The sequence below is a fragment of the Oncorhynchus tshawytscha genome, unplaced genomic scaffold, assembly GCF_018296145.1.
Source record: "Oncorhynchus tshawytscha isolate Ot180627B unplaced genomic scaffold, Otsh_v2.0 Un_contig_540_pilon_pilon, whole genome shotgun sequence".
NCBI lineage: Eukaryota > Metazoa > Chordata > Actinopteri > Salmoniformes > Salmonidae > Oncorhynchus > Oncorhynchus tshawytscha.
In genome coordinates this window covers 103,053-118,125 of record NW_024609641.1, presented here as the reverse complement: position 1 = coordinate 118,125, position 15,073 = coordinate 103,053, and the positions used below count along the sequence as shown (strand labels likewise).

At 40.7% G+C, this 15,073-nt stretch overlaps 2 protein-coding genes across 2 annotated transcripts; both read left to right on the top strand.

Annotated features, from left to right (window-relative positions):
- The first annotated feature begins 98 nt into the window (after positions 1 to 98).
- On the top strand, positions 99 to 8,312 carry LOC112240450 (gastrula zinc finger protein XlCGF57.1). The gene is made up of 4 exons (XM_042316569.1): positions 99 to 697; positions 1,182 to 1,426; positions 1,781 to 1,940; positions 6,958 to 8,312. The coding sequence occupies exons 1-4, from the start codon at positions 559 to 561 to the stop codon at positions 7,770 to 7,772; spliced, it is 1,359 nt and encodes a 452-aa protein (XP_042172503.1). The 5' UTR covers positions 99 to 558; the 3' UTR covers positions 7,773 to 8,312.
- Positions 8,313 to 12,350: 4,038 nt separating this feature from the next.
- Positions 12,351 to 14,681, top strand: LOC112240447 (gastrula zinc finger protein XlCGF7.1-like). Its single transcript, XM_042316570.1, has 2 exons — positions 12,351 to 12,561; positions 13,846 to 14,681. The coding sequence occupies exons 1-2, from the start codon at positions 12,381 to 12,383 to the stop codon at positions 14,556 to 14,558; spliced, it is 894 nt and encodes a 297-aa protein (XP_042172504.1). The 5' UTR covers positions 12,351 to 12,380; the 3' UTR covers positions 14,559 to 14,681.
- The last annotated feature ends 392 nt before the right edge of the window (positions 14,682 to 15,073 follow it).

The window sequence follows — 15,073 nt, the reverse complement described above, 5'->3', positions numbered from 1 at the left end:
TAAGGTTAGCAATGTGGTTAGAGTTAAGGTTGAAATCTAATTTTAAGAAGATAAATTGTGGGAATGGGTGGGGTTTATGACTTTGTGGTTGTGGTAACTAGTGACGACCGACTGCGTTGGACGCGTCTTCAACAACACCATCTCTGTAGCTTGTTAGCCAACATGAAATACAAACATTGAAGCTCTGTAGGCCATTTTTGTGTAGCTACACGAATCTCGCTGATTTAAACACAGTTCATTTAACGTATCTACTAGTTCAAGTAAACGTGATTAGATTGCTACATTTGCACATGTGTTTACCGAGCCTAGCATTAGGCTAGTCGCTAATGCTAACTAGCTAACATCACTGACAATGAGCTCACTAAGATACTCTCCTCCTGCTAATGAAGAGGAGATCTGCTGGACGGAGAAAGCAGCTCTGGGGATGAACATTGTCATTAAAGAAGAAGAAGAGGAGGATATTACAGTGATAGGAACGGAAGAAGCTTGTCGAATTAAAACAGATGAAGAGGGGGGATAGAGGCAGTCACAGTGAAAGAGGAGGTAGAAGCTTTCAGAATGAAAAAGGAGATGGCTTCCTCTATCACATTGAAAGAAGAGCCTTTTGGAGTGAAGGAGGAGTCAATAACATTGAAAGAAGAGAAACCTTTTGGGGTGAAAGAGGAGGAGGAGGAGACAGAAGATCCGGTTAACACTGGTGAGTAATTGTCTTAAAAACAGGGGGAGAACTGTGCAGTTGTTGAACTGGTTTTAAATTGTAAAAAAATATATACATGTGTCAATACACTAAAAAGAGCTTAACCAGTAAAAAACATTGATTTAAAGCATCAACTCCAATTTAATCCTGCCATTATAACATTCAATACACCCCACATACATGTCTGGGGTGCAATCTTAAAGGAGCAAAAAACAAAAATTAAGATTTTGATCACAGCGTATTAAGACGTGTTGTTGTTTGTTGTTGTTGTCATTATTGGGCTTATTCTAATGACCTCATATAAAAATACTACTTTTTAAAAAGTGTATTTATTTATTTTTCTTTAGTTTGTATTCAGAGTTCGCTCATCTATTGCTCTCCGTCGGAAGGTCCTAGGATGATAAGTGACATGTTTGGAATCAGATGAGGGAGCAAGCTACAACCTATGTTTTTACCGGTAGTCAAACTCTCTTCCCTTTTACAGATCTAAAAACGAGGCAATATGCAGTTTCCTGGCCCTCCCAGGGCTCTTCAGTGAAGGAGGACATCAGAAAGATACAGGAAGAATCTAATGTGACACCCGCGAGTCCCAGACAGTTTGGTGGTGATGACGATTCTATTCACTGCGACAAAGAATGCGACGTGAAAGACAAGGATTGGTTTCCTAGCAACAGGCTGAAGGCGGAGTCGGCTCCAGAGAGCCACACCCCAGAGCAGAGGGGGAGTGGTGTGAGTACATCCCAGTCACAAAGTGATTCTGGTTCTCAACATTCCTTCCTTAGTTCCTGGACCTCCTCCTATAAATCCATTGGAGGAGAACATTTGAGGTTCATCCAAATACTGATATGTGTGAATGTTTTTAGGCAAATACAGATGATTCTGATTGGACTTTCTCCTCCACAACATTTATAGCAGGAGGTCCAGAGAATTAGGAATGAAGGAGGGTGTGTTTCTGATCTGAGGTTCCTCCTCTTGGACTTTCTCCTCCACAACATTTATAGCAGGAGGTCCAGAGAATGAGAGGAATCAAGGTAGGAGAGTGTTTCCCACCCTAAATTGATTGTTTATTTTTGTGGTTTCCAGGACATGTCTTTCCCTCTCCCAGAGTCCACAGGTCGTGCCTCTCCCAATGTTGCCTTACTGTGGGGTCTGAAGAGGGTGTGTGTGCGGCTGGTCGACTGCAGGAAAACACCGGGTCTGCGTGGAACTGTGAGAGGAGAAGAAGAGGGAGATTCAGATTCAAGTAAGAACAGTGGTGTGTGGATGAGACTACAATCTGCTTCTGTTACAGTTCTGCAGCTCATTAGCAGCTCATTAGTTCTGTGGTCAGTGTATTCACTGTTGTACAGCAGCTCATTAGTTCTGTGGTCAGTGTTCTGTGGTCAGTGTATTCACTGTTGTATAGCAGCTCATTAGTTCTGTGGTCAGTGTATTCACTGTTGTAGAGCAGCTCATTAGTTCTGTGGTCACTGTTGTAGAGCAGCTCATTAGTTCTGTGGTCACTGTTGTAGAGCAGCTCATTAGTTCTGTGGTCACTGTTGTAGAGCAGCTCATTAGTTCTGTGGTCACTGTTGTAGAGCAGCTCATTAGTTCTGTGGTCAGTGTATTCACTGTTGTACAGCAGCTCATTAGTTCTGTGGTCAGTGTATTCACTGTTGTACAGCAGCTCATTAGTTCTGTGGTCAGTGTATTCACTGCTCATTAGTTCTGTGGTCAGTGTGTTGTATAGCAGCTCATTAGTTCTGTGGTCAGTGTATTCACTGTTGTAGTTGTAGCAGCTCATTAGTTCTGTGGTCAGTGTATTCATTTGTATAGCAGCTCATTAGTTCTGTGGTCAGTGTATTCACTGTTGTATAGCAGCTCATTAGTTCTGTGGTCAGTGTATTCACTGTTGTATAGCAGCTCATTAGTTCTGTGGTCAGTGTATTCACTGTTGTAGAGCAGCTCATTAGTTCTGTGGTCAGTGTATTCACTGTTGTATAGCAGCTCATTAGTTCTGTGGTCAGTGTATTCACTGTTGTATAGCAGCTCATTAGTTCTGTGGTCAGTGTATTCACTGTTGTATAGCAGCTCATTAGTTCTGTGGTCAGTGTATTCACTGTTGTAGAGCAGCTCATTAGTTCTGTGGTCAGTGTATTCACTGTTGTACAGCAGCTCATTAGTTCTGTGGTCAGTGTATTCACTGTTGTAGAGCAGCTCATTAGTTCTGTGGTCAGTGTATTCACTGTTGTATAGCAGCTCATTAGTTCTGAAACTACTCGAGCTGCTTTTTGCTAAAGTAATTGTGCACTGAATGGTGTTAGTCAGGTGTTTCACCCATGCTGGCTTGTCATCTCTCGTCAGAAGGCGTTTCACCTGTACTGCCCCAGGTGATCCTTAAGACCTGCTGGCATGTTCATCAGTTGGCATGATAGATGTTGAGAGAGTAATGACTTGTTGGTTCTCCCTGTTTAAGTGTGAACCCAAGCCTTTTATCCGGTGTCTTCCCTGTTTCCTATAGCTCTGCTTCCTGTTGACTCCCTGTCTTCCCTGTTTCATATAGCTCTGCCTCCTGTTGACTCCCTGTCTTCCCTGTTTCATATAGCTCTGCCTCCTGTTGACTCCCTGTCTTCCCTGTTTCATATAGCTCTGCCTCCTGTACTCCCTGTCTTCTGTTTCTTAGCTCTGTTCCTGTTGACTCCCTGTCTTCCCTGTTTCCTATAGCTCTGCTTCCTGTTGACTCCCTGACTCCTGTCTTAGCTCTGCTTCCTGTTGACTTGTCTTCTGAATCCTTATAGCTCTGCTTTCTGTTGACTCCTGTCTTGTCATTCCTATAGCTCTGCTTCCTTTGACTCCTGTCTTCCCAGGTGATCCTCTGTTCTTCCTGTTGATAGATCCCTGTCTTGTCTCCCTGTTTCATATAGTCTGCCTCCTGCTGACTCCCTGTCTTCCCTGTTTCCTATAGCTCTGCTTCCTGTTGACTCCCTGTCTTCCCTGTTTCATATAGCTCTGCTTCCTGTTGACTCCCTGTCTTCCCTGTTTCCTATAGCTCTGCTTCCTGTTGACTCCCTGTCTTCCCTGTTTCCTATAGCTCTGCTTCCTGTTGACTCCCTGTCTTCCCTGTTTCCTATAGCTCTGCTTCCTGTTGACTCCCTGTCTTCCCTGTTTCCTATAGCTCTGCTTTCTGTTGACTCCCTGTCTTAAGTTGGTGTGGGTTTGTCTTTTCATTTGGCTCTCCTTTGTGGGTATCCATGGTGGGAATCATTTAGGGCACATTTCCTAGTTACATGTCAACTTTAAAGGATGTCTTTCAGAACCCCTTCTACAACCCTACCTGTTTGGTTTTGGTTGTCCCAGGGAGTTTCTTTGTGAGTTCACTTGTTTGTGAGAGACATTTTCAGTTTGTCTTGTGGGAAGGTAACAATGGCGATACCACATGTGGATAAGAATTAATTAAAAATATATAATTATTAACAGAAATACTGATTTCAAATCAGGGACCTTTAAAATAGGAATTGGGATAATTAATGTAGCAGGTTAGTAGAATTAGGTTAAGGTTAGGGTAATTAATGTAGCAGGTTAGTAGAATTAGCTTAAGGTTAGGATAATTAACGTGGTAGGTTAGTAGAATTAGCTTAAGGTTAGGATAATTAACGTGGTAGGTTAGTAGAATTAGCTTAAGGTTAGGATAATTAACATGGCAGGTTAGTAGAATTAGGTTAAGGTTAGGATAATTAACGTGGTACGTTAGTAGAATTAGGTTAAGGTTAGGATAATTAACGTGGTAGGTTAGTAGAATTTTAGGTTTTAGAATTAGGGTTAGCTAAAATTCTAAAACTGTCTCGGACAAAGCTAAAAGTTTAAAAAACATTTAAAAAAAAACAATGTCTATTTACCACCACAGACTGATGCTGGAACTAAGACTGCACTCAACAAACTGTATGAGGTCATAAGAAAACAAGAAAATGCTCATCCAGAAGTGGTGCTCCTAGTGGCCTGGGACTTTAATGCAGGGAAACTTAAATCAGTTTGACCTCATTTCTACCAGCATGCTAAATGTGCAACCAGAGGAAAACAAACTCTAGACCACCTTTACTCCACACAGAACGCACGGGGACTGGTGGTGTAGTTGAGTGAGATGCCTACCTCTACCAAAAGACAGTGAATGTCCCTGCTGTTGACAATGGGACCAGTTTATTCTGATAATGGAGGAGGTAGAACATCAGACTGACGACGGGTCTCACCCTGGAGTGGATGTTGAGGGGAGAACATCTAGGTCGAGGCCAACGACTGGTCATCCCAGCTTTTGGTGGCAGCAGTTATATCTAACTACCCTGACCACAACAGCAGCTACATTGGATTCCAGGAAGCTGAGGCTCATAGCGTCTTAGACAAATAGCATTTTCAAGAAATAACATTGTAGTTAAATTGTTTTATTAACAATTTAATGTTATTATTAAACATAAAACAATTACAGTTACTAAGCAATTCACAGTGTCACTCAGCATTAGTTAGACCATGGTCTCAGTACTGGTACTCCTTGTAAACAGCCATGTTATTACCTAGTACCCCTACACATCAACTCAGTACTGGTACTCTGTGTATACAGCCATGCTATTACCTCGTACCCCTACACATCAACTCAGTGCTGGTACTCTGTATACAGCCATGTTATTACCTCATACCCCTACACATCAACTCAGTACTGGTACTCTGTGCATACAGCCATGTTATTACCTCGTACCCCTACACATCAACTCAGTACTGGTACTCTGTATACAGCCATGTTATTACCTCATACCCCTACACATCAACTCAGTACTGGTACTCTGTGCATACAGCCATGTTATTACCTCGTACCCTTACACATCAACTCAGTACTGGTACCCCTGTGTTTACAGCCATGTTATCGTTACTCATTGTGTATTTATTATTACGCTCTAAATACTCAAACAATGTACCTAAAAACTGTCTGGGATCCTGACAAACAGCCACGTGTTCTAAAGGACCCACAAGAGTTTGTGGGTCAACTTCCCCTTTAAGCAGGATTCCGGAACAATAAATCCATGCAAAAAACAAGTCCAGTATTTATAATCTAACTTAGGTTTTAAAAAAAATCAAAAACAACAAAACCGAGTAGCCAAATGTTTCCAGCATTCAGAAAATCTACACTGGAGTTGCTTACCAAGACGACATTGAATCTTCCTGAGTGGCGTAGTTACAGTTTTGACTTAAATCGTATTGAAAATCTTTTGTAAGACTTTAAAATGGCTGTTTAGCAATGATCAACAACCAACTTGACCGACTTACCCAGAAAAACTCACAGTTGTAATCAATGTCAAAGGTGATTTTAACATGTATTGCCTCGGGGGGGGTTGGAAAACTTAAGTAAATTTAGATATTTCCTGTATTTCATTATCAATCAATGTGCAAAAATGTCTAAAAACATGTTTTCACTTTGTCATTATAGGGTATTGTGATGTCATTATGGGGTATTGTGATGTCATTATGGGTTATTGTGATGTCATTACGGGGTATTGTGATGTCATTACGGGGTATTGTGTGTGGATGAATTAGAATGTTTTATTTAATACATTTTGCATTCAGGCTGTAACACAACAACATGTGGAACAAGTCAAGGGGTATGAATACTTTCTGAAGGCACTGGACCCAATGTCAGATGAACTCGTGGATCCATTTTGTCTGTCTCTGCCGTGCAGTATGAAGGAAGTTAGAGGTAGTTTCACAGGACAATGCTAACTAGCATCCGCTAGCATACCTGTTGACTGCCGTGCAGTATGAAGGAAGTTAGAGGTAGTTTCACAGGACAATGCTAACTAGCATCCGCTAGCATACCTGTTGACTGCCGTGCAGTATGAAAGATGTTAGAGGTAGTTTCACAGGACAATGCTAACTAGCATCCGCTAGCATACCTGTAGACTTTCAGTCATTGCGCTAACACGAGCTGCCAGAATCTCGCAGTATCCGTTTAAAGCCACAGTGTAAGATGTGTTTACCGTCAAAGAGTGGGCCAACAACAAAACATTATTAACAATGGATCAAATGCAGCCTATGACATTGATTTAAATACTGTAGTCCTCAATTTCTATGATTATAGTGCTCTGCTATAAGACTTTTTAAAATGTAAGAATTATTTGAAAACTGGCCTCAGGTTAGTGAGGGATGTGGTTAGGATTCAACCTCATAGGAAGACAGTTGTTTCATGTGGAGGTTTCATTCAGGTCTCTCTTTTAAATACACATACTGATTTTCTTTAACAGGTGAAAGACCAGACTCAGAGGAACCAGAGCCAGAGACATCCAAACCAGTAAGACGACACCACTGCTCCCAGTGTGGAAAGAGTTTTACCCGGTTAGGGTCCTTGAAAAGGCATGAAGGAATACACGCAGGAGAGGAGACTTACCACTGCTCCCAGTGTGGAAAGAGTTTTACCAGGTTATTTAGCCTGAAAAGACATGAGATGATACACACGGGAGAAAAGCCTTTCCACTGCTCCCAGTGTGGAAAGAGTTTTACCCGGTTATGGCACCTGCAAATGGATGAGAGAAGGCACAGAGGAGAGAAGCCTTTCCGCTGCTCCGATTGTGGAAAGAGTTTTACCCAATTAGGGAGCCTGAAAGAACATGAGAGAATGCACACAGGAGAAAAGCCCTTCCACTGCTCACTTTGTGGAAAGCGTTTTACCCATTTAGGAAGCCTGAAAGGACATGAGAGCATGCACAGAGGAGAAAAGCCCTTCCACTGCTCACATTGTGGAAAGCGTTTTACCCGGTTGGGGCACCTGAAAGCACACGAGAGAATTCACACAGGAGAAAAGCCCTTCCACTGTTCCCTGTGTGGGAAGAGTTTTACTCAGTTAGGGGGCCTGACAAAACATAAGATATTACACAAAGGAGAGAAGCATTTCCACTGCTCCCTGTGTGGAAAGAGTTTTATCCAGTTATGGGGCCTGAAAACACATGAGTGGACACACATAAAAGAGAAGCCTCACCCCTGTTCCCAGTGTGGAAAGAGTTTCACACAGTCAAGATACCTGAAAAAACATGAGAGGACACACTCCGCGGAGAAGCCTTGAAAGAATACACATTGCAGAGAAATATATATTGGAAAGATATTTACCTAGTTAGGGAACCTGAAAGACCACGAGGTAACAGACACGGGGGAAACACCTTACCACTGCTCCCAGTGTGGAAAGAGAGATTTAACGTAACTCATTAATTAACTGATGGTAACAGACACAGGGGAAACACCTTACCACTGCTCCCAGTGTGGAAAGAGAGATTTAACAATAATACATCAGTTAATTAATGAGTGAACACATACAGTGCTCCAACACTTGTCTCATATTTTTGACTGACTGTTTATTTGTTTATGCCACACGAAATCAAATTGTACAAAGTGAACTCAATGTTTTTTTTTTAAAACATGAATTGGACATAGAGTGAGTATATGTAGGTCAGTTGTAATGCTTTTTAAATAAATTATCACTTTTTAGAACTCTGTCTTTGTGTATTTTCTCTGTGTGTTAGTCAAGTGCTGTCTATTTACATGTGATATATTTCCTCTTGTGTTTGCATTGTGTGTGTGTGAAAAAATAAACAAATGTACAGACTGAGAAAAACGTACGATTCTTATTTAAACAGTATTTATTCATAATGTACATGTTAATATTGAGAGGGGTGTACTGCAAGGCAGGATCAATAAGGACTAGCCATCTAACTTTGATAAAGAACCAGAAATAACTATGGATTTTCTGGTTCATTGAAAAATCTCAACTTTGATATGCGTTTTTCAGACCATGCCCATTTCTAGCGTCCCTTTTCAAAATAATAAAAGGTAGCTGGCTAACTCATCGATCCTGCTGTTGTTGTATACCACTCAGGTCTAAGTCTGCCTAGAGGAAAACAGGACAGATCCTGGCGTTCCACCACCCTAGGAGAGACAAATACACCCCCCACACACACACACTGTTCCACCACCCTAGATGAGACAATAAATACCCCCCCGTTTCAGTCGCACATGCCCCTTAATATCGTCCTGTGCGACCTGGAATTTTAATTCAGGAGCACCAGTACGCCTATAAAAAAATATCACCCAGATAAATACTTTTGTAATGATAAAGCTTCGCTGTGCTGTTGTTTCCTGGGTACAGTTTCGTTAGCGTCGTGCTAGCACCATTACTACTGCTAATTTCTAAACCAAACAGGATTTTCTTTTTTATTCCTGTCACGTATTGGGGGGCGCATTTTCCATTCATAAAACACGTCGCTTGCTGTTCTAAAACTCCTCGCGGGCTGTTAACCATTTTCTTTTACATGTTGTTCAGTCATGTTTGTTACCTCATTAGCCAGGTAGATAACAACCTGTTAACATTATTAGTACATTCAAACATTTGGGGGCACAGAAAGATTGGAAACGGGAAAGCTTCTTCAGGAGATCATAGCAATGAATGAATGACAGATCTCTTGGTCGTCACAAACGTTCTGAAAGAGACCGTGTTCTATGTTCCGCATCTCAATAGGAAATGGTGCTTTTACATCAAGTAAAAACCTAATATTACACAAATTACTTATTTGTCTCAATATTCTTGGTATTTTTAATCAACTCGTTTCTAGGGCACAGCATGTGCTTCAGAAGTAGCTAGACATCATATAAGCTATATCTCAATCGATAAAAATATAAATAAAAATTATTCTTTAAAACATGCAGTTATATTGGCGTTATTAGTCCTGAACTCTATACTATGAATTAGGTTTGAGGAGTTAGCGAGGTAACTTAGTGGTTAACTCTAAGTTCGACTCGGGATAACCAGTCACACGAATGTGGCTCACCTTTAAGCCAGGTACATTTCTATTGTAAGGAATCCTTCAGAACTAACCTGGTCTGGAGCAGGCTAACTCAGGACTAACCTGGTCTGGGGCAGGCTAACTCAGGACTAACCTGGTCTGGGGCAGGCTAACTCAGGACTAACTCCACTTATCCTGAATCCTGAATTGTCCCATTTAATTTGAGGAAGACTGATATAAATAATGAATAAATCAAATTATGTAAATTTTTTAAACATTAAAATACTGATCACATTACATCTTTTCACACACAGTAAAAATTTTGGATAAATAAATAACTATTTTACCTATAGTATTGGTGAAAAAGGTGCTTGTGCATTGATAAAGCACACCAAAGATCACATTAATGACAAGTAATAATGTAATAAAATAGAGATGCCTACTTCACACCAGCCTGCTGAGTTTGCAAGATAACTATTCCTTCATTTAGATTGCAGCACAAATTAAATACGTGGTTCTGCCCTGACAAAGGTTGCCGTTTTGGAAACTGCAGTAATTACAGTCCACTATTTATTTTGGATGCATTATTTGCTGCATACTGCAGTTATAATACACTCTTACTGCAATACCTTTTGGTAAGGGTGACTCCTCCATGGATTGAACACCCCCACAGCATGATGCTGCCACCACCATGCTTCATTCATAAATGTACACTGGACCTAACATTTATAAAGGTAGACCAAGGTAATATGATATGACATAATTAACACCCCCACAGCATGATGCTGCCACCACCATGCTTCATTCATAAATGTACACTGGACCAAATGTTTATAAAGGTAGACCAAGGTAATATGATATGACATAATTAACACCCCCACAGCATGATGCTGCCACCACCATGCTTCATTCATAAATGTACACTGGACCTAACATTTATAAAGGTAGACCAAGGTAATATGAACATAATTAACACCCCCACCATGCTTCACACTGGACCAAATGCTTCAAATTATGAAAACATTTATAAAGGTAGACCAAGGTAATATGATATGACATAATTAACACCCCCACAGCATGATGCTGCCACCACCATGCTTCATTCATAAATGTACACTGGACCAAATGTTTATAAAGGTAGACCAAGGTAATATGATATGACATAATTAACACCCCCACAGCATGATGCTGCCACCACCATGCTTCATTCATAAATGTACACTGGACCAAACATTTATAAAGGTAGACCAAGGTAATATGATATGACATAATTAACACCCCCACAGCATGATGCTGCCACCACCATGCTTCATTCATAAATGTACACTGGACCAAACATTTATAAAGGTAGACCAAGGTAATATGATATGACATAATTAAAACAGCATGATGCCCCCACCATGCTTCATTCATAAATCTACACTGCCAAACATTTATAAAGCCAAGGTAATATGATATGACATAATTAAAACCTCCACAGCATGATGCTGCCCCCACCATTCATTCATAAATCTACACTGAACCTAACATTTATAAAGGTAGACCAAGGTAATATGATATGACATAATTAACACCCCCAGCACAGCATGATTCATAAATGCACTGCCAAATGTTTATAAAGGTAGACCAAGGTAATATGATATGACATAATTAAAACCTCCACAGCATGATGCTTCATTCATAAATGTTTATAAAGGTAGACACTGCATGATGCCCACCACCATGCTTCAACATTTTATAAAGGTAGACCAACAGCATGTAATATGATACCTAACATTTATAAAGACATAATTAACACCCCCACAGCATGATGCTGCCACCACCATGCTTCATTCATAAATCTACACTGAACCTAACATTTATAAAGGTAGACCAAGGTAATATGATACAACATATTGTATGTTGCAGATACATTCATAAATGTACACTGGACTTAACATTTATGCCTCGACGTCACTCAGCTTTGAATTGAATTGAATTTATTTGGGTGAAAACCTAATACAACAATATGTAATATATTCCCAGAGGATGGCAAAGTATTAATTAAAGTGTGTAAAGGAAACTGCTTGTGATTTGAAGAAGAGACTACCAGTTCATCACAGACACTAGTTGATAGCGCCCAACTAGAGCTTCTAACTACATTGTTTTAGATTGCCTTCTGGCATGTTTGGAAAGCATATTTGCTTATTTGAAATGGATCAAATCTATGTATTCTTTGGTGTGGTTGAATAGTGAATATTTTTTTTTTTACCTCAGCTGCATTACCCACTCCAGTCAGCAGATGGCAACGTGTGTATTTTTTGTCGGGGGATGCTGTGTGACGTATAAACCAGTGGACGGACGGTACGCTTCTTTTGTTCACCACAAGCCTGGTAAAGGTGAACTTGGGCAACTTGCTAAAATAGTCGAATTCGAGACACGTTCTGTGTATATCAGACACTGTTTGTTTTTTAAACACACGCACATGTCTACGTGTTAACCTGTTTTATTCCACATAGTTAGCTAGCTATTTTAGCTCATGCTAAACAGCTAATGCTATCTAGCTAGCTAACATCCCCGACCATGAGCTCACTAAGTTACTCCCCCACCTTCTAAAGAGGAGGAGGTCTGCTGGACGGAGAAAGAAGCCCCGTGAAAGGGAAGAAGGAAGAGGAAGCTGTTACGTTGTTTTGTCGGGTAGGTGGCTTGCTAAGTTAGCATTAGCAACTAACCTAAGGTTAATTCTATCTGCCTAGTTAACGTCCCCGACCATGAGTTCACTAAGCTACTCCACCACTTCTAAAGAAGAGGAGGTCTGCTGGACGGAGAAAGAAGCTCTGGGGCTGAACATTGTCGTAAAAGAAGAAGAGGATATTAGAGTGAAAGGAGAGGAAGAAGAGGATGCAGTGTTCAGAGTGATGAAGGAGGAGGAGGACGAGGTCACAGTGAAAGAAGAAGAAGAGGAGGAAGAAGATTTCAAAATTATAAAGGAGGAAGAGGAGGAGGCTATTACATTGAAAGAAGAGGATGTTCTAGTGAAAGGAGAGGAAGAACCTTTTAGAGTGGAAGAGGAGGAGACTGAAGATCAGATTGACACCAGTAAGTACGATCTTAAAAACAGGGGCATAAACTCTGTCTGCAGTTATGGAACCAAAGTATAGTTTTAAAGTGGCAGGCATTCTACTGAACGACCCAGCTGTTTAGTCTATTTAACTGGTTCTCACCCCATTCATCTGGAACGACCCTAAAGGGACAGGCATTCTACTGAACGACCCAGCTGTTTAGTCTATTTAACTGGTTCCTGTACTCACTTCATTCATATGGAACGACCCTGTTGTTTCATCTATTAAACCAAATCAAATGTATTTATATAGCCCTTCGTACATCAGCTGATATCTCAAAGTGCTGTACAGTAACGCTGTCTAAAAGTGGAGTGGAGCATTAAATATAGAGTCCTGGACTGAGTCTTGTCCATCAGTCGCTGTGGATGAAGTAGAGCATTAAGTATAGAGTCCTGGACTGAGTCTCATCATTCGCTTCAGGTTAAGAGCATTGGGCTAGTAACCAAAAGGTTGCTGGTTCGAATCCCCGAGCCAACTAGGTGAAAAATATGTGAATGTGCCCTTGAGCAAGGTACTTAAACCCTAATTGATCTTTGATAAGAGAGTCTTCTAATTGACAAATCGTGTAACAATTTCAATATAATAATGTTTTCGGGTTCACAATAGTTTCATTTCTAAGTACTAAAACATGGGTAGTGGTCCTAGAACAGAGGTCAAAGGTCAATCGGCTAAAAACCTGCCTCTATGAAAGCAAGGTTCTAGAGTGGTATTATTATTTGTATTATATTGGCCACCAAGTTTAAAAATAATAAAACTGGCCTCGGGTTATTACCAGTCTGGATTAAACCTCATATGAAGACAGTTTTATCATGTGTAGGTTTCATTCAGGTCTCTGTTTAACTAAATACTCAGTATTTTATTGAGGGATCTAGTCTGGATTAAACCTCATATGAAGACAGTTTTATCATGTGGAGGTTTCATTCAGGTCTCTGTTTAACTAAATACTCAGTATTTTATTGAGGGATCTAGTCTAGATTAAACCTCATATGAAGACAGTTTTATCATGTGGAGGTTTCATTCAGGTCTCTGTTTAACTAAATACTCAGCATTTTATTGAGGGATCTAGTCTACATTAAACCTCATATGAAGACAGTTTTATCATGTGGAGGTTTCATTCAGGTCTCTGTTTAACTAAATACTCTGTATTTTATTGAGGGATCTAGTCTAGATTAAACCTCATAGGAAGACCGTTTTAACTTGTGGAGGTCTTATTCAGGTCTCTGTTTAGTATTTAGCTAAATACTCTGTTTGTCTTTGGCAGGAGAGAGACCAGACTCTCACTCTGACAGCGGGAAGAGTCCTTCAGTGGCACCGGACTCCGAGACGTCCAAACCAGCAAGACCACATCACTGCTCCCACTGTGGAAAGAGTTTTTGGTGGTTAGGGCACCTTAGACACCATAAGAGAACGCACACAGGGGAGAAGCCCTACCCATGCTCCCAGTGTGGAAAGAGATTTACCATGTTAGGGAACCTGAAACAGCATGAGAGGACACACACTGCAGAAAGGCCTTTTAAATGTTCCCAGTGTGGAAAGAGTTTTACCTGGTTAAGGTACCTGAATAAGCATGAAGAAATACATACAGCAGGGAGGAAGACCTGCCAATGCTCTCAGTGTGGAAAGAGATTTACTACGTTAGGGTACCTGAAAACACACAAGAGAATACACTCCGGAGAGAAGCCTTACCAATGCTCCCAATGTGGAATGACTTACAACCAGTTAGGGAACCTGAAATCACATGAGAGAATACACACGGGAGAAAAGCCCTTCCAGTGCTCCCAGTGTGGAAAGAGATTTACTGGTTCAAAGAACCTGAAATTGCATGTGAGAATACATCGTGATAAACATGCAAATACACAGGAGGAGGAGGAAAAGACATACCACTGCTCTCATTGTGGAAAGACATTTTCCCGGTCAGAGGACCTGAAATCACATGAGAGAATAGAGAGGCTGTGTTCCGACTTGAGTTTTTGACTTAGAATGTGTTACTTCTTCAAGCCACATGAAATCATATTGTACATTGAGTACACCAAACATTAGTATCACCTTCCTAATATTGAGTTGCACCCCCCCCCATTTTGCCCTCAGAACAGCCTCCATTCATCGGGGCATGGACTACACGGTGTTGAAAGCCTTCTACAGGGATGCTGGCCTATGTTGACTCCAATGCTTCCCATAGTTGTGTCAAGTTGGCTGGATGTCCTTTGGGTAGTGGACCATTCTTGATACACATGGGATACTGTTGAGCTTGAAAAACCCAGCCTGCCACCTACTACTATACCCAGTTCAAAGGCAATTACATCTTTTGTCTTGCTCATTCACCCTCTGAATGGAGCATACACACAATCCAGGTTTAAAAGGTTTTCGTTAACCTGTGTCCTCCATATCATATAAACTGATTGAAGTGGATTTAACACGTTTTTTATTTTATTTAATTTTTTTATTTCACATTTATTTAACAGAACACGTATAACACACAGAACACCTTT